The following is an 18,403-nucleotide window of genomic DNA, read 5'->3' as shown; positions in this document are numbered from 1 at the left end:
TTAGTTATTTAATGTGACTTTTGTCCATTTTATAATCTATAGAACTGAGTAACATTTACTTTTTAAAAAGCTAGGTATTATTTTTTTTCTCTTACTTTATTACCAGTTAAATTAGTAATTTCATTTAAGTCTTTATCCTTGCCAGTGACTATTTGTTTCCTCATTTTTTAATCCATCTTACATGTTCAGCTATTTTAGTATCAAATTTCAAAATCATTTACATTAAACCTGTATATTTTCCTTTGTTTTCTGTGATTATTTTACCATTAAACCACATGGTAAAATATCTTTGTATTTGGCTAAATACTGGAAAGATACTATTACTTAATGAACAGTCATACAAGCATTCTTTATTGGCATTTACTTGGCTTCTATGAATACTGTGGCTTATTTATTCAATTTTTTCTTCTCTGCTAATAATTGTATATGTGCCTTCTGTCTGCATGTGAAATCCATTCATTTTCATTAGCAGACTTTTTTTCAAATTTAAGCAGACCAACTTATTTGTAAATTTGCTATTTTTTTTCTCTCCTAAGTTCTACTTTCCTATTTTTCTATATCTGTCAAAATCACAGCTTGTACTCATTTATGATGGTCTATAGGGTTTAAAAAGAAAATGTAATTGTATTCAGAATACCAGGTTTGAATATATTTTTATCAAAAAATAAAATAAGTGTAAAAAGTTGAAAATTTTGGTGCTTACAAGTTGTTTTTCTTTTTAAATATTCAACATTGTTTAAATAACTAAATTTAATAATTTTGTGATTTCTAGATACATCTAAGTATATATTTTTATAAAAACAAATTGAATTTTAGCACTAATTGTTCAACTATTAGTATAAAAATATTGGTCTCCGTCCTTAACACATTATGGCTAACCCTGCACATAAATACATTTATTAGTAATATGAATTCCTTAATTCTGTAAAATGTTCTTCAGCTGCCATGAGCTCTGTTATGAATATTGAGCTAAATTTAAATATTTTTAATAGAAGCATGAATTAGAACAGAAAGAAATCAAGTAAATGAATGTTTGGCTCTTCTTAGAAACAATGCTTGTATTAGCCAAGAAGTCTATTACGTTCATGTTATCTGAGATGAAGGGTTTGACAGGCCAATTAATTTGTCTTTTTGCTTACTTCTAAGACACGGTGCTGCTCAAATACTTTATAATCTCAGGCAGAGTTCTCTCTGAATTTTGCATTTTCACAATCCATAAACAGCAATCTGACATGGTTGCCTTTTTAAAAAAGACATATAAAGAAAGATGTGGACAAGCATTTTCCTGGGGTCTAAACAGTGTAAGTCACAAGAATGGATGTTTAGGGTTCTGCTTTGCCAAAGCAGAACACCAGATCACAAGTGTGACAGAGGCTACCTCATTTCTTTAATGAATTTATTTTTGTGTTTGTGTTATTTTGCAGAACCCCTAAAGTGAGAGGTCTATGGCGGAGGCCTTTCTTACCTGGCTTTAAGGGTGGTAACACAGTCAACAAATAAATAGTTGTTGTGTGAATGAATAAGAAAAGGTGGATGTTTTATTTTCCATACTGAAAATTGTTGAGTGCTGTCATCAGTCCCAGGGAAATGTTAAGCTATCCTAGTGTTGACAAAGCTACAGGAATATTGGCACAAATGGATTCTAATGCCAGTAAGTTTAAAGATAGAGCTCTGTGGGGGGATGTATTAAACTCTGGTGGTAAGAGTGATACCTTCTTTGGATCAGATGAAGAACATAAGATGTGACTCTCATTCTCTAAAAATCAAATAAATGTTTTCTGACTTTAGCATTATTTAAGGAGCTCTGTGCTCTCCCTACTCTCCCAATTTATTATTGCAGAGCAGACTACAGAGAAATCCATTTGCTATTGTCAGAACCTTCTACTGAAAGGTATTATAGCACAGAGGTTTATAACATTGCTTCTAGAGATTGCTTCAGTTCACCAACTTAGCTGAAGACAGGATTTTAAAAAAATAATGGGAATAATAATAGCACAATGATATCATAGGGCTGTGATAAAGACTACCTGGTATTACATGTAGAGTGCTTAGTAAGTACTTACACATATTGGTTGCTGTTATGTAATTATTGTTGTCACTTGGTAGCCTGGGCTTTAATATTAGAGAATATTGAGGAGAAACTTAGGGTCCTGCCTTCACTGTATGACCTTGACTCGGAATGGAGCTAGACCTCAACTGGTCTCTTAGTTGTGGGAGTGTGGACTTTTGTGACTGACCCTGATATCATCGCGAGACTTTCCCAGAGTGGGCTCTGTACTTGTTAAGAGGTACGCGATTTCTGAGAGAGCATTTCCATTTTCATTAGAACTTGTAGAGAACAGAGGATTCTGAAATAGGTGCTGTGAGTGATTGGCCTAGTACCTGGAGAGGAAAGGTGAGTGTCTGTAACTACTAGAGGGGTAAGTTTGCTTGAGTATTTACAATGGTGATTTTCAAATTTTTTAGACTGTGGTCTTTGGTAACAAACGCATTTTACATTGTAACCCACCACACATTTGCATATATATATATATATATATATATATATATATATATATATACATATACATACATACATACAGACACACACACACACACACACATTTCAGTACTAGATGTCACGAACACAAATTTTGCAAAACAATTCTTACCCTTACTATGTGTGCAGCACTCTGATATTTTCTTTTCTATTCTATTTTATTCTATTTCCCTTTTTAAGAAAATGTTGGTCTTCCTAAATATATTTCATGACTTACTTAAGAGCTCTGACCTACTACAGTTGAAAAATGACTGGTTAGAGTATGAATTAATCCTTTGAACGTTACCCTAGAAAAACAATTTGACATACTTTGTCATCTAGATGAATGAGAGGAGCCCATCAGAGCAGGCACATACTTTGGAGCATGGGACCATGGCTTTTGCTTACTCGTTGGCTCCCTTGCTGTCAGCGTTTAGCTCCACAGTTTACTTGATCACTTGGCTTTCTTCAGATCAGGCTGTTTTTGTCAGATGGTTTCTTATGTGTTTGGGCTTCTCTCCTCCTTTAGATTGGGCTAGCTCCTGGAGGGGAAGACCTATAATAATAGCTAATAGTTCTATAACACTTCCTCTGTGCTAGGCACTTTTTTGTTTCACATGTATTAATCTTCACCACAACTATATGTTATGCACCTTAATTATTGTCACTCTACAGATGGGGAAACCAAAACATATATAAGTTAAGTAGTTTACTATTAGAGACCATCTGCAGCTTACCTCAATGTCTTGTGTAACATCTACCATATAAATGATTTCATTAACAGATGCTGAATGAAATTAAACTAAATAATTCCTGGGCTTATTTTCTTAACTTTCCTTAAGGCTTTTCTGACCACAGGGTTATCAAGTGATTATAGAGTGGTAGAAAATGAATAAAAAATGACGTTGAACTTTTTCTAAAGAAGGGGTACAGAGTTTACTTAAATTGATGAAATAATTTAATTTGAATAATGACCATGCTTTAAGCCCTTACATCAAGGCTCTGTCATCTTCCACAGGCCTGGGTTTGAGAGTGAATAATGTTGCAGAAATGCCCACATATCCGAAGCTCATTAATTTAATGATTTGGGATCCTTAGTGTCTTCCAATCCCCTGCCTGCTGCAACAAATGTTCTAGCCTGGCCCACGCCTCCAGAGTTAATAGTATTTCTGTCACAGGGTGAGATTTCAAGTTGGTATGCACAGTTTCTGCCAGAGTGTTCAGTGCTGCCAGGCCTCAGGCTTGGAGGTTGCAACTGACTTGTGGGGGAGGGAGTTCGGTGCTTGTTACTGAGGAGGAACAAGGTGCTCTCTGGGGCTCTGATTTGTTACAGGCTGAGTGTGAATGATGTCAGGCAGATTAGAGGACAGCTGATTCCTTTGGGATCTGGGACTCCTCACTCTCTCACTGCTGCCTCCGGGGCTGTTAGGTCTTTGGGGAGGTTGAAGAAAAGTGCTTTAATTTTTCTCTTAAGTTTGGGAAGCCTTTATAAGTTTCCTTTGGCTTATAGACTGCATACCCTTTGTGTGAGAGAACTTCCTGCCAAGACTCCAGTGTGAGAGGGCAAAAGCTTGAGTAGCCAGGAAAATGATGAAACGGAGGAGAGAGAGACTGGGAGCACCATGCCTGCGGATTCAGTAAGGAGGCTGGGGTCTCTGAGTGGAAACTGGCAGTTATCAGGAAAAGAACTAATGCCAACTAACACACCTTTAGTTAGTTGGATAACGACTCTGCTTTTGTGACGTCTGTCAGGAAGGCTAAGCTGACTTCATAAATTCAAGGTCAAAACAGTGGGCTCTGGCAGGGACATATTGGGTTTTTAATTCTGAAAATTGAGTTAGATGTCCGTTTAGGGGTTCTTAGGTACTTGGGGAATTGGGTTAACAATGAAAAGCGATCACTGTTTTCCTGCCTTGAAAGCAGATGTTTAAAGTTAGTGTCAAAGCTGCATATACAAGCCCCAGGAACGTGAGAAAAATGGAAATGAAAGCATCTTCTTTGACTAGAGAGGGTATTGTATTTCTGCCCCTGGCCTGTCAGCTCAGGACCTCAGATCTGCCTTTGCAGATCCAAGCCTGAGTCCGTGAGAGTGTGTGACCTGAATTTTATTTCTATGTTGGCCAATAATAGAAATAGACTTAGGTGAGCATTTCAAAGCTGGGCAACAAAAGGAGCCTTCCACTTCAGGGTAGCTTTACCAAGAGCTGCTCAGGCTTATTTAATGATTAGGTGCTGAGTGACTTGATCAGGAAATTAGGGACCCAAGGGAAGACGTGTCCTAGAATCCATTCCACCTCAGTGATCTGTCTTGGCCTTTGTGTAACTCACAGGGCAGAGGGAATGACTGCCCTTTTCTTCTCCTGTATGTTAGTTCTTTCACAGAGACAGCATGGCATATTCAAATGCACAGATTTCTTCATTGGGCTTACTTTGGGTCATTAACCTTCCATGTTAATGGATGCTTATTGACTGAATTATTCAACCAGACCTTGGAAAATCAGGCTTGTTTGAAGTATATAATTGGAAGGATTGGCACATGGTAGACCCTTGAAGACATAGGTTTGAACTGCGCAGGTCCACTTATACATGGGTTTTTTTTGAAACAATACTGTAAATGTATTTTCTCTTCCTTATGATTTTCTTAATGAGATTTTTTTTCTCTAGCTTACTTTATTGTAAGAATACAATATACAATACGTTTACAAAATACGCATATGTGTTAATCGACTATGTTATTGGGAAGGCTTCCTTCTGGCCAACAGTAGGTTATTAATAGTTAAATTTTGGGGGAGTCAAAGTTATACATGGGTTTTTGACTGCACAGGGGGCTGGCACCCCTAACCCGACATTGCTTAAGGTTCAACTGTACTTTTAAAAAGGTTTAGTCCCATACTAAGGCTAAAAGGTTAAGACTATAAAAAAGAAGCTTCATCAACTAAAGTGTCATTTAAAGTAAAGATGACTTGTTAGCAAAATTGAAAAAAATTTTAATTGCGTTTGTAGTTTAAGAAAACATTAAGTGGTCAAAAATCATGCTCTCCAAATGTTGGTGCACTGGTATTGGTAATCATTGTATCTGTTTTAGTGACTTTGAATTTAGATTAGTTAATTTTCCTTGAAAAGCTAGTAATTTATAAATTACTTTAACTTTTCAAACAATCCTTTTTAGACTCTAGCCTCGGTGTATAACTTGATTGGAGAATGGTAAGGATAATGAGATTTGGCTTTCATAGATTTTTATAATCTTAATTCATCAAAATGGCTAAAGCCTCATTTTATGTGATAATATTTAAGTCTCAAATTTTGTATAAGCAATATTATTCAGGTTAACAAGAACTAAATGTCTTATTGCATGTTCTAATTAGCTCTAGCTTATATATACCAGGGAGCTTATGTTTGAAATAGTTTTTTAGAAAATTGAAAAGTCTCACAGTGAGAAACTAATCACAAATTAATATTTTTACTTCTTATAATTAAAAAAAAATAGGTTTGGGCATATCTGTAATTTTAAATAGTTGTCTGCCCTCTGCTTTCCCATTCTATTATATCCTCGTATTGTATACTCATCTGAGAAATATGCTGAAACCAGCTAGAGGAATAATATGTATGAAGGAAAAGATTTCTTTTAAATATATGTAATTATTATGTAATTAATATGTAATTAAACACAAATAGAATGTCACATATCCATATCCAAACAGTCACCAGTAACAGTACAGGAAACTAACATTTTACAACAGATCGGGTGCTTATGTGATACTTAAGTTTTGTTTTTTATCTTGGAAATAAATATTCTAGTTTAATATGGTATTTGAATAGAAAGCCATGCCACTACTATAGCCCACTAAATGCTGTGCACCTGTCAATTATTTTTCATCGTCTGTGACATATCTATCAGTGATCAACAAAGTAGAAATCTATATTTACCATCTGTTTTCAGTCTAAGGATCTTATTTACTTTATAGTCTTCATTAGGACTACACACGTAAGATATGGTTAGATTATTTTTAGGGGGGAAAAAGTAACCTGGAAAAGTAACCTGGAAAAGTTTAAGTAGAAGCAAAATTTGTTGTACAGAGTTAAGTGACATTATGTGATATACTCATTAGGCAAAAGTTAGCTAAATAAGTTGTTGTAGATATAATCTAACGACATAAACTATTGAGAATGTTTTATGGACATAAATATTTCTCTAGGAAGTTTTAGTCATTGAACACAAAATACTACCTATTGCGTGCTAGTTGATAAGTTATAGTGAATTTGTAACATTTTCCCAGAAGCCAATTCTAAATACTTTGAATACCCAAAGCTTCAATTTTTGGTTTAAATTCTGTGGGTTAAGTTTTAGCCTCAGTGGTCATCTGTGCCAACATTGGTACCGAGGCATGATATTTGAGAATGATTTTTGACCACTTAACTTTTCTTAAGCTTCTTGCCTAAATTAACCCACTTTGAAAATGTTTGTTTTTGGTTAAAAATGATCACTGACTTTGTTTTTTTCTACTATGGTACCTTGTCAGAATCTCTTCTCTTTGCCGAGGATCTGAAGTAAACCAGCCCATGTTTTCACCCACATCGGCTCCAGCCCTATCCCTCATTAAAATCCCATATAGTGCTGATTGTGCTCTCGCTGCTTCTCCTCTTGCCTTTTTCATGAACCCACAAGCCCATAGCAGTCCTGGCAGTCCCTGTTCCAGCCGCCCACTGCAGTGGAGGTAAGGAAACCTGCTATGGTGTGAATGTGGGTCTGGGTGATTGCTTCTGGCCTAATAGGTAAAATCCAAACCTTTCTCCTTAATAATGGGGAGAAACTGAGTAAAAGTCATGGCCTTGTCACAGTGAAGAGTAAAAGAAATTTCACAGATTGCTGCTACATTCAAAATTTCAGGAGCAAGTAGGATATCTGTTAGTAGGTAGATGTGTGCCCATCCTGTCTGTGACCACCCCATAGGAGAAGCATAGAACTCTCTAAATATTAAATAATTCAATTGCTACGTTTTATACAACAGGAAAATTTGATTCCAAAACAGGTTTAGTGATTTGTTCAGATAGCTGAAAATATCCCTCTGCCCATTTCTTTCTGCCTCTCTTTTCATGTATTAAACATTATTTGAGTACATACTATGTACTACTAGGCACTGTTTTAGGTATGGAGCACAAAACAGTAAACACAAAGAGATAAAGTCCCTGCCCTCGGGGGGGCTTAGATTCTAGTGTCGGAAGACAAGTTAATGAGGAAATATATAACAGAAGGACATAAGTGATACTGGAAAAATACATTAGGATAAAGGAAGAAGGGATTGTCATTTTATATAAGATGGAGTGAGAGGTCCTCAGTGATAAGTTGACTTATGAGCAAAGACCAAAAGGAAGTCGCAGAGCCAGAATAGAGGTATCTGAAAGAGGAGTGTTTTAGACAGAAGCAACATTAAGTGCCAAACGCCTGATTTAAAGAGTTGCTTCATGTGTTCTTTGTCCAACAAAGTCCCGTGAAGCTGATGTGGAGTAAGTTAGGAGGGGAACGGTGGGAAATGAGGTCTGAGATATAATGGAGAACTTTAAAGCTATTCTAAGGATTTTTGTTTTTATGTGTAGTAGGTTGAGGAGCCATTGAAGGGTTTAATGCAAAAGTCATGATCTGACTTAGATCAAACGGGTCACAGGCTATCATTAGAAGGCTACTGGTACAATCTAGGTAAGACACACAGTTGTTTGAACCCATGGTGGTGCAAGTAGTAAGATGTCAGATTTGGGGATGTATTTTTAAGGTAGAATTAGTAGGGTTTGCTGATGGATTAGATGCAGAGTGGGAGAAAAAGATGAAGACTGAAGATTTGGGGCTGAACCCTTAGAAAGTTAGAATTACCATGAACTGAGACTGGGAAATTGCAAGCAATAGCTAATTATTATAGATGTTCAGTTAGAGATATGTGAGCTCTGGGCTAACGATATGTAGTTAGGAATTGTCAGTGTATAAGTGAAATAAATCATTAGATTTATGAAATCCTCCAGAGAGTGACTATTGATAGAAAATGAGGAAATATCAAAGGTTTGAGTCATGGCACAATCTGACTTTAGGAGGCTGGGGAGATGAGGAACTAGCAAAGGAGAGACTGAAAAGGAGCAGCTCTTCAGAAAGGAGAAGAACCAGCAGAGGCATATTGGAAGCCACTTGAAAAAAATTCTCAAGAAGGAAGGTATGATCGACCAATAGGAATTTGCTAAGCTTTTTGTTAGCGGGGGATCGGGGGGAATGTAACCTGGAAAACTGAAAATTTAAGTAGAAGCATAGCTTATTATACAGACTTAAGTGACATTATTTGATATGGGAGCTTAAGTCCCACAGACAATTTAGGGCAGTGTTAGACTGACATAAGACACTGTTAGAGACTGATTTCTCCCTGAAGTTGCCCCTTCCAGAGGTACTAGACCTTGGTATGAGGCTACCCAACTTTGCGGTCTTAGGAGAATCTGAAGAAATGTCTTGTGGCTTTGGGCTTGAAAACTTGTTAAATTTCATGTTTTTTCTTTCCTAGACTTGTTTCCATGCCCGATCAATTATATTTGTGTTTCATTCCATTCTTCTTTTGTATCTCTTCCATGCAAAGTACCAGTTTAGTGATACGGCAAGATGATTTTATCTTGTTGTTTGCTGGATATGTATGTATTTCATTGAAGCTCCTTGGATTTTGTTCTGGGATACAGTTAAATTGTTTGGGAATATTATAGTTTGATCCTTTCAGGGATTACTTTTAGACTTTGTTAGTGGGCCCAGACCGGCATTTGGGGCTAATTTTTTTCTTAATACTGAGGCAGTACTTTCTGAGTACTCTCTCAATGCCATGCATTATGCATTTTTTTCCACTCAGGCTAGTGGGAACGTGATTTATTCTTAGCCCTATGTGAGCCCGGGGGAGTGTACCACCTGCTAATTTTCTTGAATAGTTTCCTTACCCACATGTGCTCATTGGTGCTCCGCTGTAAACTTGATAGGAACCCCTTGCCAAGCTCTCTCTGCTCTTGGTACTCTGCCTTCCAAATTCTTGCCACCTTTAACCTTCCAAATTCTTAATTCTGTCTCGTTAGCTCAGGGAGACTGATGGGCTCTTTTTGGGTACCCCTTTCTTGTGTTGCTTCCTGGAAATGTTCTCTAGGTGGTAAGCTGGGACAATCTTAGGATTTAGTCTGGGTCAGTTTTAGGGTTTACTTTGTTAACCTTCTGTGCAATATCTAAAAACTGTTGTTTCACATGTTCCTGTTTTTGTTTTTCTTTTCAGTTTTTAAGGCACAAGGGTAAATCTGGTGTCTGTTCCCTATCATGGCAGGAGGCAGAAATCCAATCTACCTAATTTTGAGGTCATGCTTCTATCATCAGAAGTGAAGCTTGCTTCATTAGATTATTGATTGACAGATTCACATGTTAGATAAAATAAACCTAGTAGGAGCAGGACACACTATTTGTTTCATCTTGTTTAGTCAAGAAAAGTTGAGAAATGAAACAACAAAAGAATAATAAGAATAGCTAACATTTGCTGAGCATTTACCACGTACTCATCATTTTTCTAAATGTTTTATATGTGTTAAAATTAATTTAATCCTCGAAATACGCTGATAAAATGGTAACACGAGTCCTTTTTAGTGATGAAGTGGATAATCCAAGTAAATCTATTTTATCACTGAAGGCACTGTGGTACAGAGGGTTAAGGAAGTTACTGTTAAGCAATAGAAACTGGCATTCAGTCCCACAGAATCTTATTCCATGTCTGTGGTTTTAACCTCTCTGCTGTAACGTTTCTGATGAAACCTGTGCTATTGTGTATTTAGTTAATAGGTGAACGAACTCTGAGGACTTAATAGCTCCCAGATACCATTCTAAACATTTAAAAATTTGTAGATCATTCAATCTTCACGCCAATTCTATGAGTTAGGTATTATTATAATGCTCATTTCGCAGATGAGGAAGCCATGGCACAGAGAGATTAAATAAAGTATTCTAGATAACACAGTGATAAGTGGTAGAAATGGATTAAAACCCAGGCATTCTGGCTCCAGAGATCATATTCTTAACAACTATACTGTTCTGCTTCTCCATCTAAGATACTCCTTTATGCAGTATAGTATTTTCTGAAACTAAATAATTTTGCAGCCTCAGGTCTTCTCTTTTCCCAAAGTGACATATTTATATCATTCTTTAATAAATTACCCAAACTGGGGTTGAGAATTGGTGTTTCACAGTCCATTGTCACTTCCAGGCCATTACCTTTATACCTTCTTTTAAAAACCTCTGTTTTTCTTGTAGGTTTATGACATTTTGTTTTATCTTTTACCCCTGTTTATTGCTGTCGTCCAATAACTTAGTTTGTTCTCTGTATTCACAGTGGGTCTAGGACAGAATTAGTGCCTAGTGAACACAATGACGAACTTAAATTCTATGCAATTCATACCATGTACATGTTCCTGTTGAACATTACTATTATTAAGCAACTGAGCAAATGCATGTGGAAAGAAGGGAAAAATGACTTCAGTAAATAATGCATAGTAAATATGTTGTGATTTGGGTTGCATTAATTATCCTCTATTAGTTAACTTGTACGTCTTCTAAGAATATAATTCCAGCCCGTATTGTTTGGCACTCAGACATTGGTATTGTATTGTTGGTATAACCCTGTTTGAAGGAATGCTAGATATGATCTGTGGTGTAACTGGTGTCCCTGAAGAGCGAGGGGACAGGTATGTCTCTGGCTATTCACTGGCCCAACTTCAGGCCTCCTGGAGATAAAAGTTTGGTATTGGCAACTTTCTAGAACATAGAATGGCTTGGGTTTCGAATTGGTTTTGAATTGTCATAGATTTCATCTGACCTAAAGTGAGAGTATTTGCAGCAAGAAATCCTTTTTAGGGTGATAGATACATTGGAAGGGTTCTAGCTCTAGCCCATTCCCTACTGCATAGGAATTGCTTTCATGCAATGTCTGGCAAAAAGCTATTTAGTCTTTGCTTGAACATCTTCAGCAACACAAGTTCACTACTGAAGTTTGCAGCTGGTACTAATTCAGCCCTCTTGCCTCCTGTGTCACATGTGTGAGAGGCTTTCTGTAGACTTTTATGGCAAAGGACAGGTGTTCCTTTGGGCCTCCTCCAAAACTGGGCAGCCTTTGAAAACCCCTTTTTGGTACTGTCAAGATTGTTTCCTGCCAAAGAGAAAACACTATTTTCATTTTAATCAACACCTGCTTTTCTTTCTTTTTTTAAACAACTGCTTTTCAAAGTAATTCTAAAAGAGGTACGTGTTCAGAACTTATTACCCTGGCGCTGTTATAAGCAAATTACTTCACTTCTTTCTACCTCAGTTTTCTACATCATTAAAGTGGAGATAGTAATAATACTTCAAGGGTTGTAATGGATTGAGTCAACACGTGTAAAATTGTTCAGAATACTACCCAGGCTGCTATAATATAATAGTTATTTTGCTGCTGCCTTGGTTGGAAAATTCACATGTTACTGATTCTCATACTTCATTTTGTTTTCATTGATTTTCCTTTTGCTCCCATAAGTTTTCTCATATTCTTATTTTTCCGTGGAGCTCTAGGTCTCCCGTATCATTATGTCCTGCTATAGAAGCTTTCTTACTGCCTAAGATAAGGCAGGGCGGTTGGGTGCCCTCCTACCCTCTCTCGTAGTTTCACTAATTGTTACTGCTGGAAACTGGTCTGTTGGTGTGCACGAGGGCATGGACTAAATGAGAAATACTCATTTTATTATTATTTTAAAGGGGCTATTTTTTGACAATAAGAAAAGTCCTTAAAAACGGTTTTAAGGTGTTTCATTTCTTTCTCTCCTCCTGTATAGGGGAAGGAACAACTTGAGAGTATCTGTCTTCGAGGGATGTGGTTCTGTTAGGGAAGGGAAAGTACTTTTTTGTTTAATGGAAAGATAAAGTAATGAAGAACACTAACTGTGACTTAATCTCAGGAAACTGTATGGCAGAGAATTTTTCATAGATCCTGGCTTCAGGTGACTCTGAATAAACATACAGTTCCATTGGGCAATGCCAAAGTCTTACTGTTGGGTGAAAAGCAAGCCGCTGAAGGTTTCGAGGATGTGTCTGTTTCTGGGGAAATTTTGTTTACTGAAAAGCTTACTCTCTGTGTTAAATGTTGTATTATGGAAAAAAATCTCAAAAGCGTTCCAAATTAGAGAGAATAGTTTTACATCCCCAGTGTCTGTATAATCAACTCGTGGTCAGTATCATCTTGTCTGCATCCCCCTAGTCTCCCACTTGCCCCCATTATTTTAAAACAAATCCCAGACATGTTATTTCATTTGTAAATATTTCAGTGTTGTATTTCTAAAGGTAAGGGACTTTTTAAAAACATAAGCATATTATCCTTATTACACCTAAAACAATAATTTATCAATATCATTAGCTATTTGGTCAGCTTTCAAATGTTTTTTACAATTGGTTTTTGGAATCAATATTCAAACTATGCCAACACAGTTCATTTGGTTAACATGTCTCTTAAGTAGGGTGATAGTATAATTTATTATCTAAACTAAGAAACTTTTGATAATGAAAAGGGATTCTGTTAACAATTATAGTGGGATAACAGGCATAAGTCTGGATTGTCATGGACAAATTGGGAAGTCTGGTCATCTGAGTTTTAAGTTTCTTTTAATCTAGGTTTTCTCACCTTCCTTTTTTCCTTCTTGCATTTCAGTTGTGGAAGAAACTGAGTTGTTTGTCCTTGTAGACTTGCCTACATTTTGGATTTTCCTGATTGCAGCCCTCAGAGGTTGTTAATATTAAGTTGGTGCAAAAATAATTGCGGTTTAAATGTTAATGATTGCAAAAACCGCAATTACTTTTGCACCAACCTAATAACATACTCCTATGACTTCTATAGTTTCTGTAAACTGGCTTGATCTGATCCTGGTTTGATTTGGGGAGCTGGAGAAGAATACGTAGTAATACGTAGTAATGTCAGGAGGTGGGTAATGTTAAGTCTTGCCCTTGTTGTGATAGTAGTGGCCACTGATAATTATCACCTAGATCCATTATTTTATTAGGAATTTACAAAAAGAGTGCTGTTTTCATTCCCTCTCCATGTATTAGCAACAGTACATACACAAAAGGAATTTTCCCCTCATTACTTGTTTGTTACCCTGAGCTACAGTGAAGTACCCTTCCTCTTGAGTCACCTCAGCTAGACTCTTCTTCCTGGGCCTTCAACCTAAGGCCTGATTGTGATCAGCTTCTTGGCAGTGTTTCATACCTGCTAGCTTCTGCTTTGTAGTAAAGATTGTTTGCTCAAATCGGTGCAACAGGATATATACCTGTATGAAAGCCCTTGGGGCTTGCCGTTTAAGTAGTTGCTACCTGAATGCTCAGCTGAGGAAAACCGTGGCTTGTCTCTTGGCTCAGTAGTAATTGTCCCGGGGCACTTTGTGACATAGTATAGACTCTTGTTAAGTAGGTGCCCTGGGTCCAGGCACCAGGAGCCCAGCAGCTCAGGCAATACAGAAATAACTGCTATTTGGTGAGGGCCTCTTGCTGCAGCTTCCCTTTCAGTCTCCTGGATGCTCCAGGAGGAGGGGCCGTGCTGATTCTGAGTGACTCTGACTAGGGCTGGGCTGGTCCTGATCTTGGTGAGTAGGATAGGTTTGGAGCTAGAGTCTTGCTGTTGAGGAACTAGCACACTGGGGGAAGAGTCAGAGACACAAATCATTTTTAACAATAGATCTTTGGTATAGAAGAATTGATTTTCATTGTCTTCAGGATTAATTCCTAGAATTAGGTTGCTGAGTCAAAGAATAAATGGGTGTGTAGTTTTATTAGATATTATCCAGTTTCCCTCCGTAGTAGTTATACCATTTTGCATTTCTGCCAGTGTTAGAGTCTTATTTGCTCACAGTCTTGCCGATAGAACATTTTATCAAGCTTTTGAATTTTTGCCAATCCGATAGGTGAGAAATGGTATCTCATAGTAGCTGACTAAAAAGAGAAATGGTATCTCATAGTAGCTGACTAAAAAGTCATACTAAAATGTTCCTTAAGGATGAAGAATTTATTTCCCAACCTTATGTGGTGGGAATTTCCTGTCCGTTCGTTTCAGTCAACTGCATAGGAGGCCGAGGCTGTGGTCATCTGAGAAGAATAGGCCCAATTAATTGTCAGCAGGAAAGTTCACAGCATGTGGTAGAGTGAGAAAGAATGCTTTTTATCCAGTAAGCTTTCCAAGTCCTACCACTTCTTTCAGCCCTTATTCACCGCTGTTGCAGCCATTTCCAGAGTTTTTCAGGTGATTGCTCTGGACTTTGGCAGAAATAGTTTTTAAAAATAATTTCAAATTTGCAAGAATAGTTCAAAGAGGCCCCCCTCTTGCCTCCAGCCAGTGGTCAGCAGACTACAGCCCATGGGCCAAATGCAACCTGCAGTCTGTTTTTTGTACAGTCCTTGAGCTAAGAGTGGATTTTACATTAAACAAAACAAAACAAGGACTATGCAACAGAGACCACATATGGTCCTCAAATCCTAAAATATTTATTATCTGGCCCTCTACAGTTTGCCAACCCCTGCCCTAACCTTTTAGATAATCAACTCCTGACATGATATCCCATCACCCCAGAATACTTTAGTGTGTACTTCCTACAGAGACATTTTCATGACTATGATAATAGCCATTTCAGTTAGGAAATTAACATTGATAGATAGCATCATCTAATCCACAAGCTTAATTCATATTTCACTAAATGTCCCGGTAATGGTTTTTGTAACAAAAGGATCCATCCAATCCAGGATCATGTATTACAATTTCATTGTTATTTGCTTTTATCTCCTTCAACTTGGGATAATTCTGTAGTCTTCTCAACTTCTATGACATGGACACTTTTGAAAATTAAAGGCCAGTTATTTGATAGCTTGTCCATCAATTTGGGTCTGTCTGGTATTTCCTCAAGATTAGATTCAGGTTATGGATTGTTAAGGAGGAAAAACTTGTCCTCTATCCTCTTAGTTCAGTGTCTGGGGGGCTGCAAGTTAAACTAATAAAATGCAGATTAACAGGAGAAAGGGCAGAACACTTTATTAATATTTACATGCATGGGAATTCACAGAAAAGAAATGAAACTCAAAGAAGCGATAAGACTTGGAAGCTAGATATCCTTTAACAGAGGAAAGAGGGTTTGGGCTTGAAGGGATGATAAATTGTGGGGAAGTAACTGGGAAATATATGGCGGAATTAATGGAAGATAAGGGCTATTTTAGTAAGGTCTGCAAAGGCTTTGCAAATTCATTGTAGCTTTTCTTTCCCTGGTACAGACACCTTTCTCAAAGGAAATTTTGCCTGGTTTTAGGCAGATAAAAGGAAGAGCAAAGAACCTTTCCTGCATCTGTTGATTTTCAGTTGCCTTCAGCTTAAAATAATGCTTTTGCCAAAATAGCATATTTGGGGGTGGCATATTCTGATCCCCTTCATCATCTTTTGTAGGAATATCAAAAAAGGATGGTGTGTTCTCATTGCATCCTGTCAGGTGATACAGGCTTTTATTTTGTCCCATTACTGCGATGTTAACCTTGATCACTTGATTAAGGTATATTTGCTACATTTCCCTGCTGCAAAGTAACTCTTTTCTTCTTTGTAATTAATAAGTATTTTGAGGGAAGGTTCTTGAAATTATGTAACTACGCCATTTGTCATCAAATTTTAACCCACTATTTTTAGTATCCATTGATGTTTCTTGGTTGAGTTATTATGCTATGTGGTTGCCAAATGGTATTCTGCTAATTCCATCATCCTTTCTACACCTATCAGTTGGCATTGCATTGTAAGGAAAATCTTTCTCTTCTCTGTTCATTTGTTCACTTATTTTATTATATTATCATGAACTCACATGTCTCCAGTTTTTGAGAACATCCTAACTTTCTGGCCTGATATCATGTGACTGGGTGGCTTGTTTTGTACTTCCCTGCCCTAACCCTGGAATTAGCCATATCTCCAAGGAGCGTGGTTCCTTTTAGTGGAAAATGGTATTTAAAAGCCAAGAGATAGATGGTAGGCTTGATTGCTGATGTATGGATGCACTGTTCCCAGAGAATGTATACATGTAACACATCTTTTTAAACGTATCTCTTTAAATTTCTTGGTCTCTTTATATCAAAACTTACTAGCTCACATGGATACCTCTACTTTCAATCCAATTCATCTTAGTTTTTTCCACATTTGTAGCTTCTTTCTTTAACTGCCATTATTCTCAATGTATTTACTTATTTGAGCATTTCTTTCTGTATGCAGCCAATCTCCCTTTGCAATCACTGACCTCCTGTGTATATACCCTTCTCATCTTGCTGAGTCTCTAACACCACATGCCAAACTGATTACCACTGGTCTCTCCAAGCAGACAACTTCCTTACCCCCACCAGTCTCTCACATCTCATGCTGGGTGCCTTTTTCCCAACCCCCAAAACACTTGGCTATCATCATCATCTAATGGCTTCTAGACTGAATTATTCAGGAAGGAAGAAGAGGAGGAGGGTGGATTTGTGAGTCCACTAAGTATATCAGTTGCAATCTCAGGATCTGCATAATTTAAAAAAAAATAACTTTACCTACTATAAAATTCACCAATTGTAAATCATTCAATGGTTTTTACTAAATTTATAAAATTGTGCAATCATTACTATAATCTAAATTTAAAACATTTTCATAACCCAAAATTTCCTTGTGCCCATTTGCAGTTAATCCTATTTTCTCCCAGCCTTAGGCAACCGCTGATCTGCTTTTTGCCTGTATAAATTTGCCTGTTTCTGAATATTTCATATAATGTAATCACACACTTTGTAGCTTTTTGTTTCTGGTCTCTCATTTAAGATAATGTTCTTGAGGTTTATCCATGTTGTAGCACATATCAGTAGTTCACTCCTTTTTATTGCTAAATAGTATTCCATTATATGGATAGACTACATTTTGCTAGTCCATTCACCAGTTGATGGATATTTCAATTGTTTCTAGTTTGGGACTATTTTGAGTAAATGTTGCTGTGAACATTTACAACATTTACATACATGTCATTATGTGGTCATAAGTTTTCATTTCTCTTCGGTAGAGTCCTAAGAATGGAATTGTGTAGTATGATAAGTTTATGCTTAACTTTAAAAAGTTAACTTTTTAAACTTTTAACTTTTTAAAGTAAAGCATAAACTGGCAGATTGTTTTCTGCAGTAGCTGTATCATTTTATATTTCCACCAGCAATATTTGAGGAATTGTTTTACTACATCCTCGCCAACACCAGATATTCTGTATTCTTGAATGTAGCCATTCTAGTGGGTAGTGGTGGATCACTGTGGCTTTAAATTTGTATTTCCCTAATAACCAATGATCTGATTTGTGTATCTTTTTTGGTGGATTGTCCAAATATTTTGTCCACTTAAGAAATTGATTCTTTTGTCTTATTACTGAATTTTTTTATGTATTCTAGATACATGACTTGAAAATATTTTTTCCTAGTTTGTGCTTTGTATTTTCATTTGCTTGTGTGGAGTCCTTTGAAGTAAAAAAAAGTTTAAAACTTTTTGTGTGGATCATGCTTTTGATACTGTATTTAAGAATTATTTGCCTAACCCATAGGTACACGCATAAAGATTTTCTTCTCTGTTTTCTCCTAGTTTTATGTTTTAGATCTTAAATTTTAGTCTGTGATCCACTAAATTAATATTTGTGTATAGTAAGAGGTAAAGGTTGTTTGATTTTTTTTTTCTCTTTTTGAATGTGGCTATCCATTTGTTCCAGCATAATTTGTTAAAAAGGCTATCAGCTTATCAGCTTCTGCAAAAGAGCCTACTGGAATTTTGATAAGGATTGCTTTGAATTTATAGGTCAATTGTGGGG

At 36.8% G+C, this 18,403-nt stretch overlaps 1 protein-coding gene across 5 annotated transcripts in view; it reads left to right on the top strand.

Annotated features, from left to right (window-relative positions):
• The window catches only part of MAST2 (microtubule associated serine/threonine kinase 2), a 179,002-nt gene that overhangs the window by 92,805 nt on the left and 67,794 nt on the right, over window positions 1-18,403 (top strand). The window contains exons 1-2 of one of the 5 annotated variants that reach the window (XM_081055908.1): window positions 3,921-4,155; window positions 7,039-7,233. The exons of 3 other annotated variants lie outside the window; for them this stretch is intronic. In XM_081055908.1, the coding sequence (XP_080912034.1) occupies window positions 4,106-4,155; window positions 7,039-7,233 (245 nt within the window). In that variant the 5' untranslated portion in view covers window positions 3,921-4,105. Of the gene's footprint in view, window positions 1-3,920; window positions 4,156-7,038; window positions 7,234-18,403 lie in introns of those variants that run through there. One more of the 5 variants, XM_081055909.1, reaches the window with a different exon arrangement.

This window comes from Rhinolophus hipposideros (genome assembly GCF_964194185.1).
Source record: "Rhinolophus hipposideros genome assembly, chromosome: 8".
NCBI classification, from domain to species: Eukaryota; Metazoa; Chordata; class Mammalia; order Chiroptera; family Rhinolophidae; genus Rhinolophus; species Rhinolophus hipposideros.
This window is presented reverse-complemented; position numbering and strand designations above follow the sequence as displayed.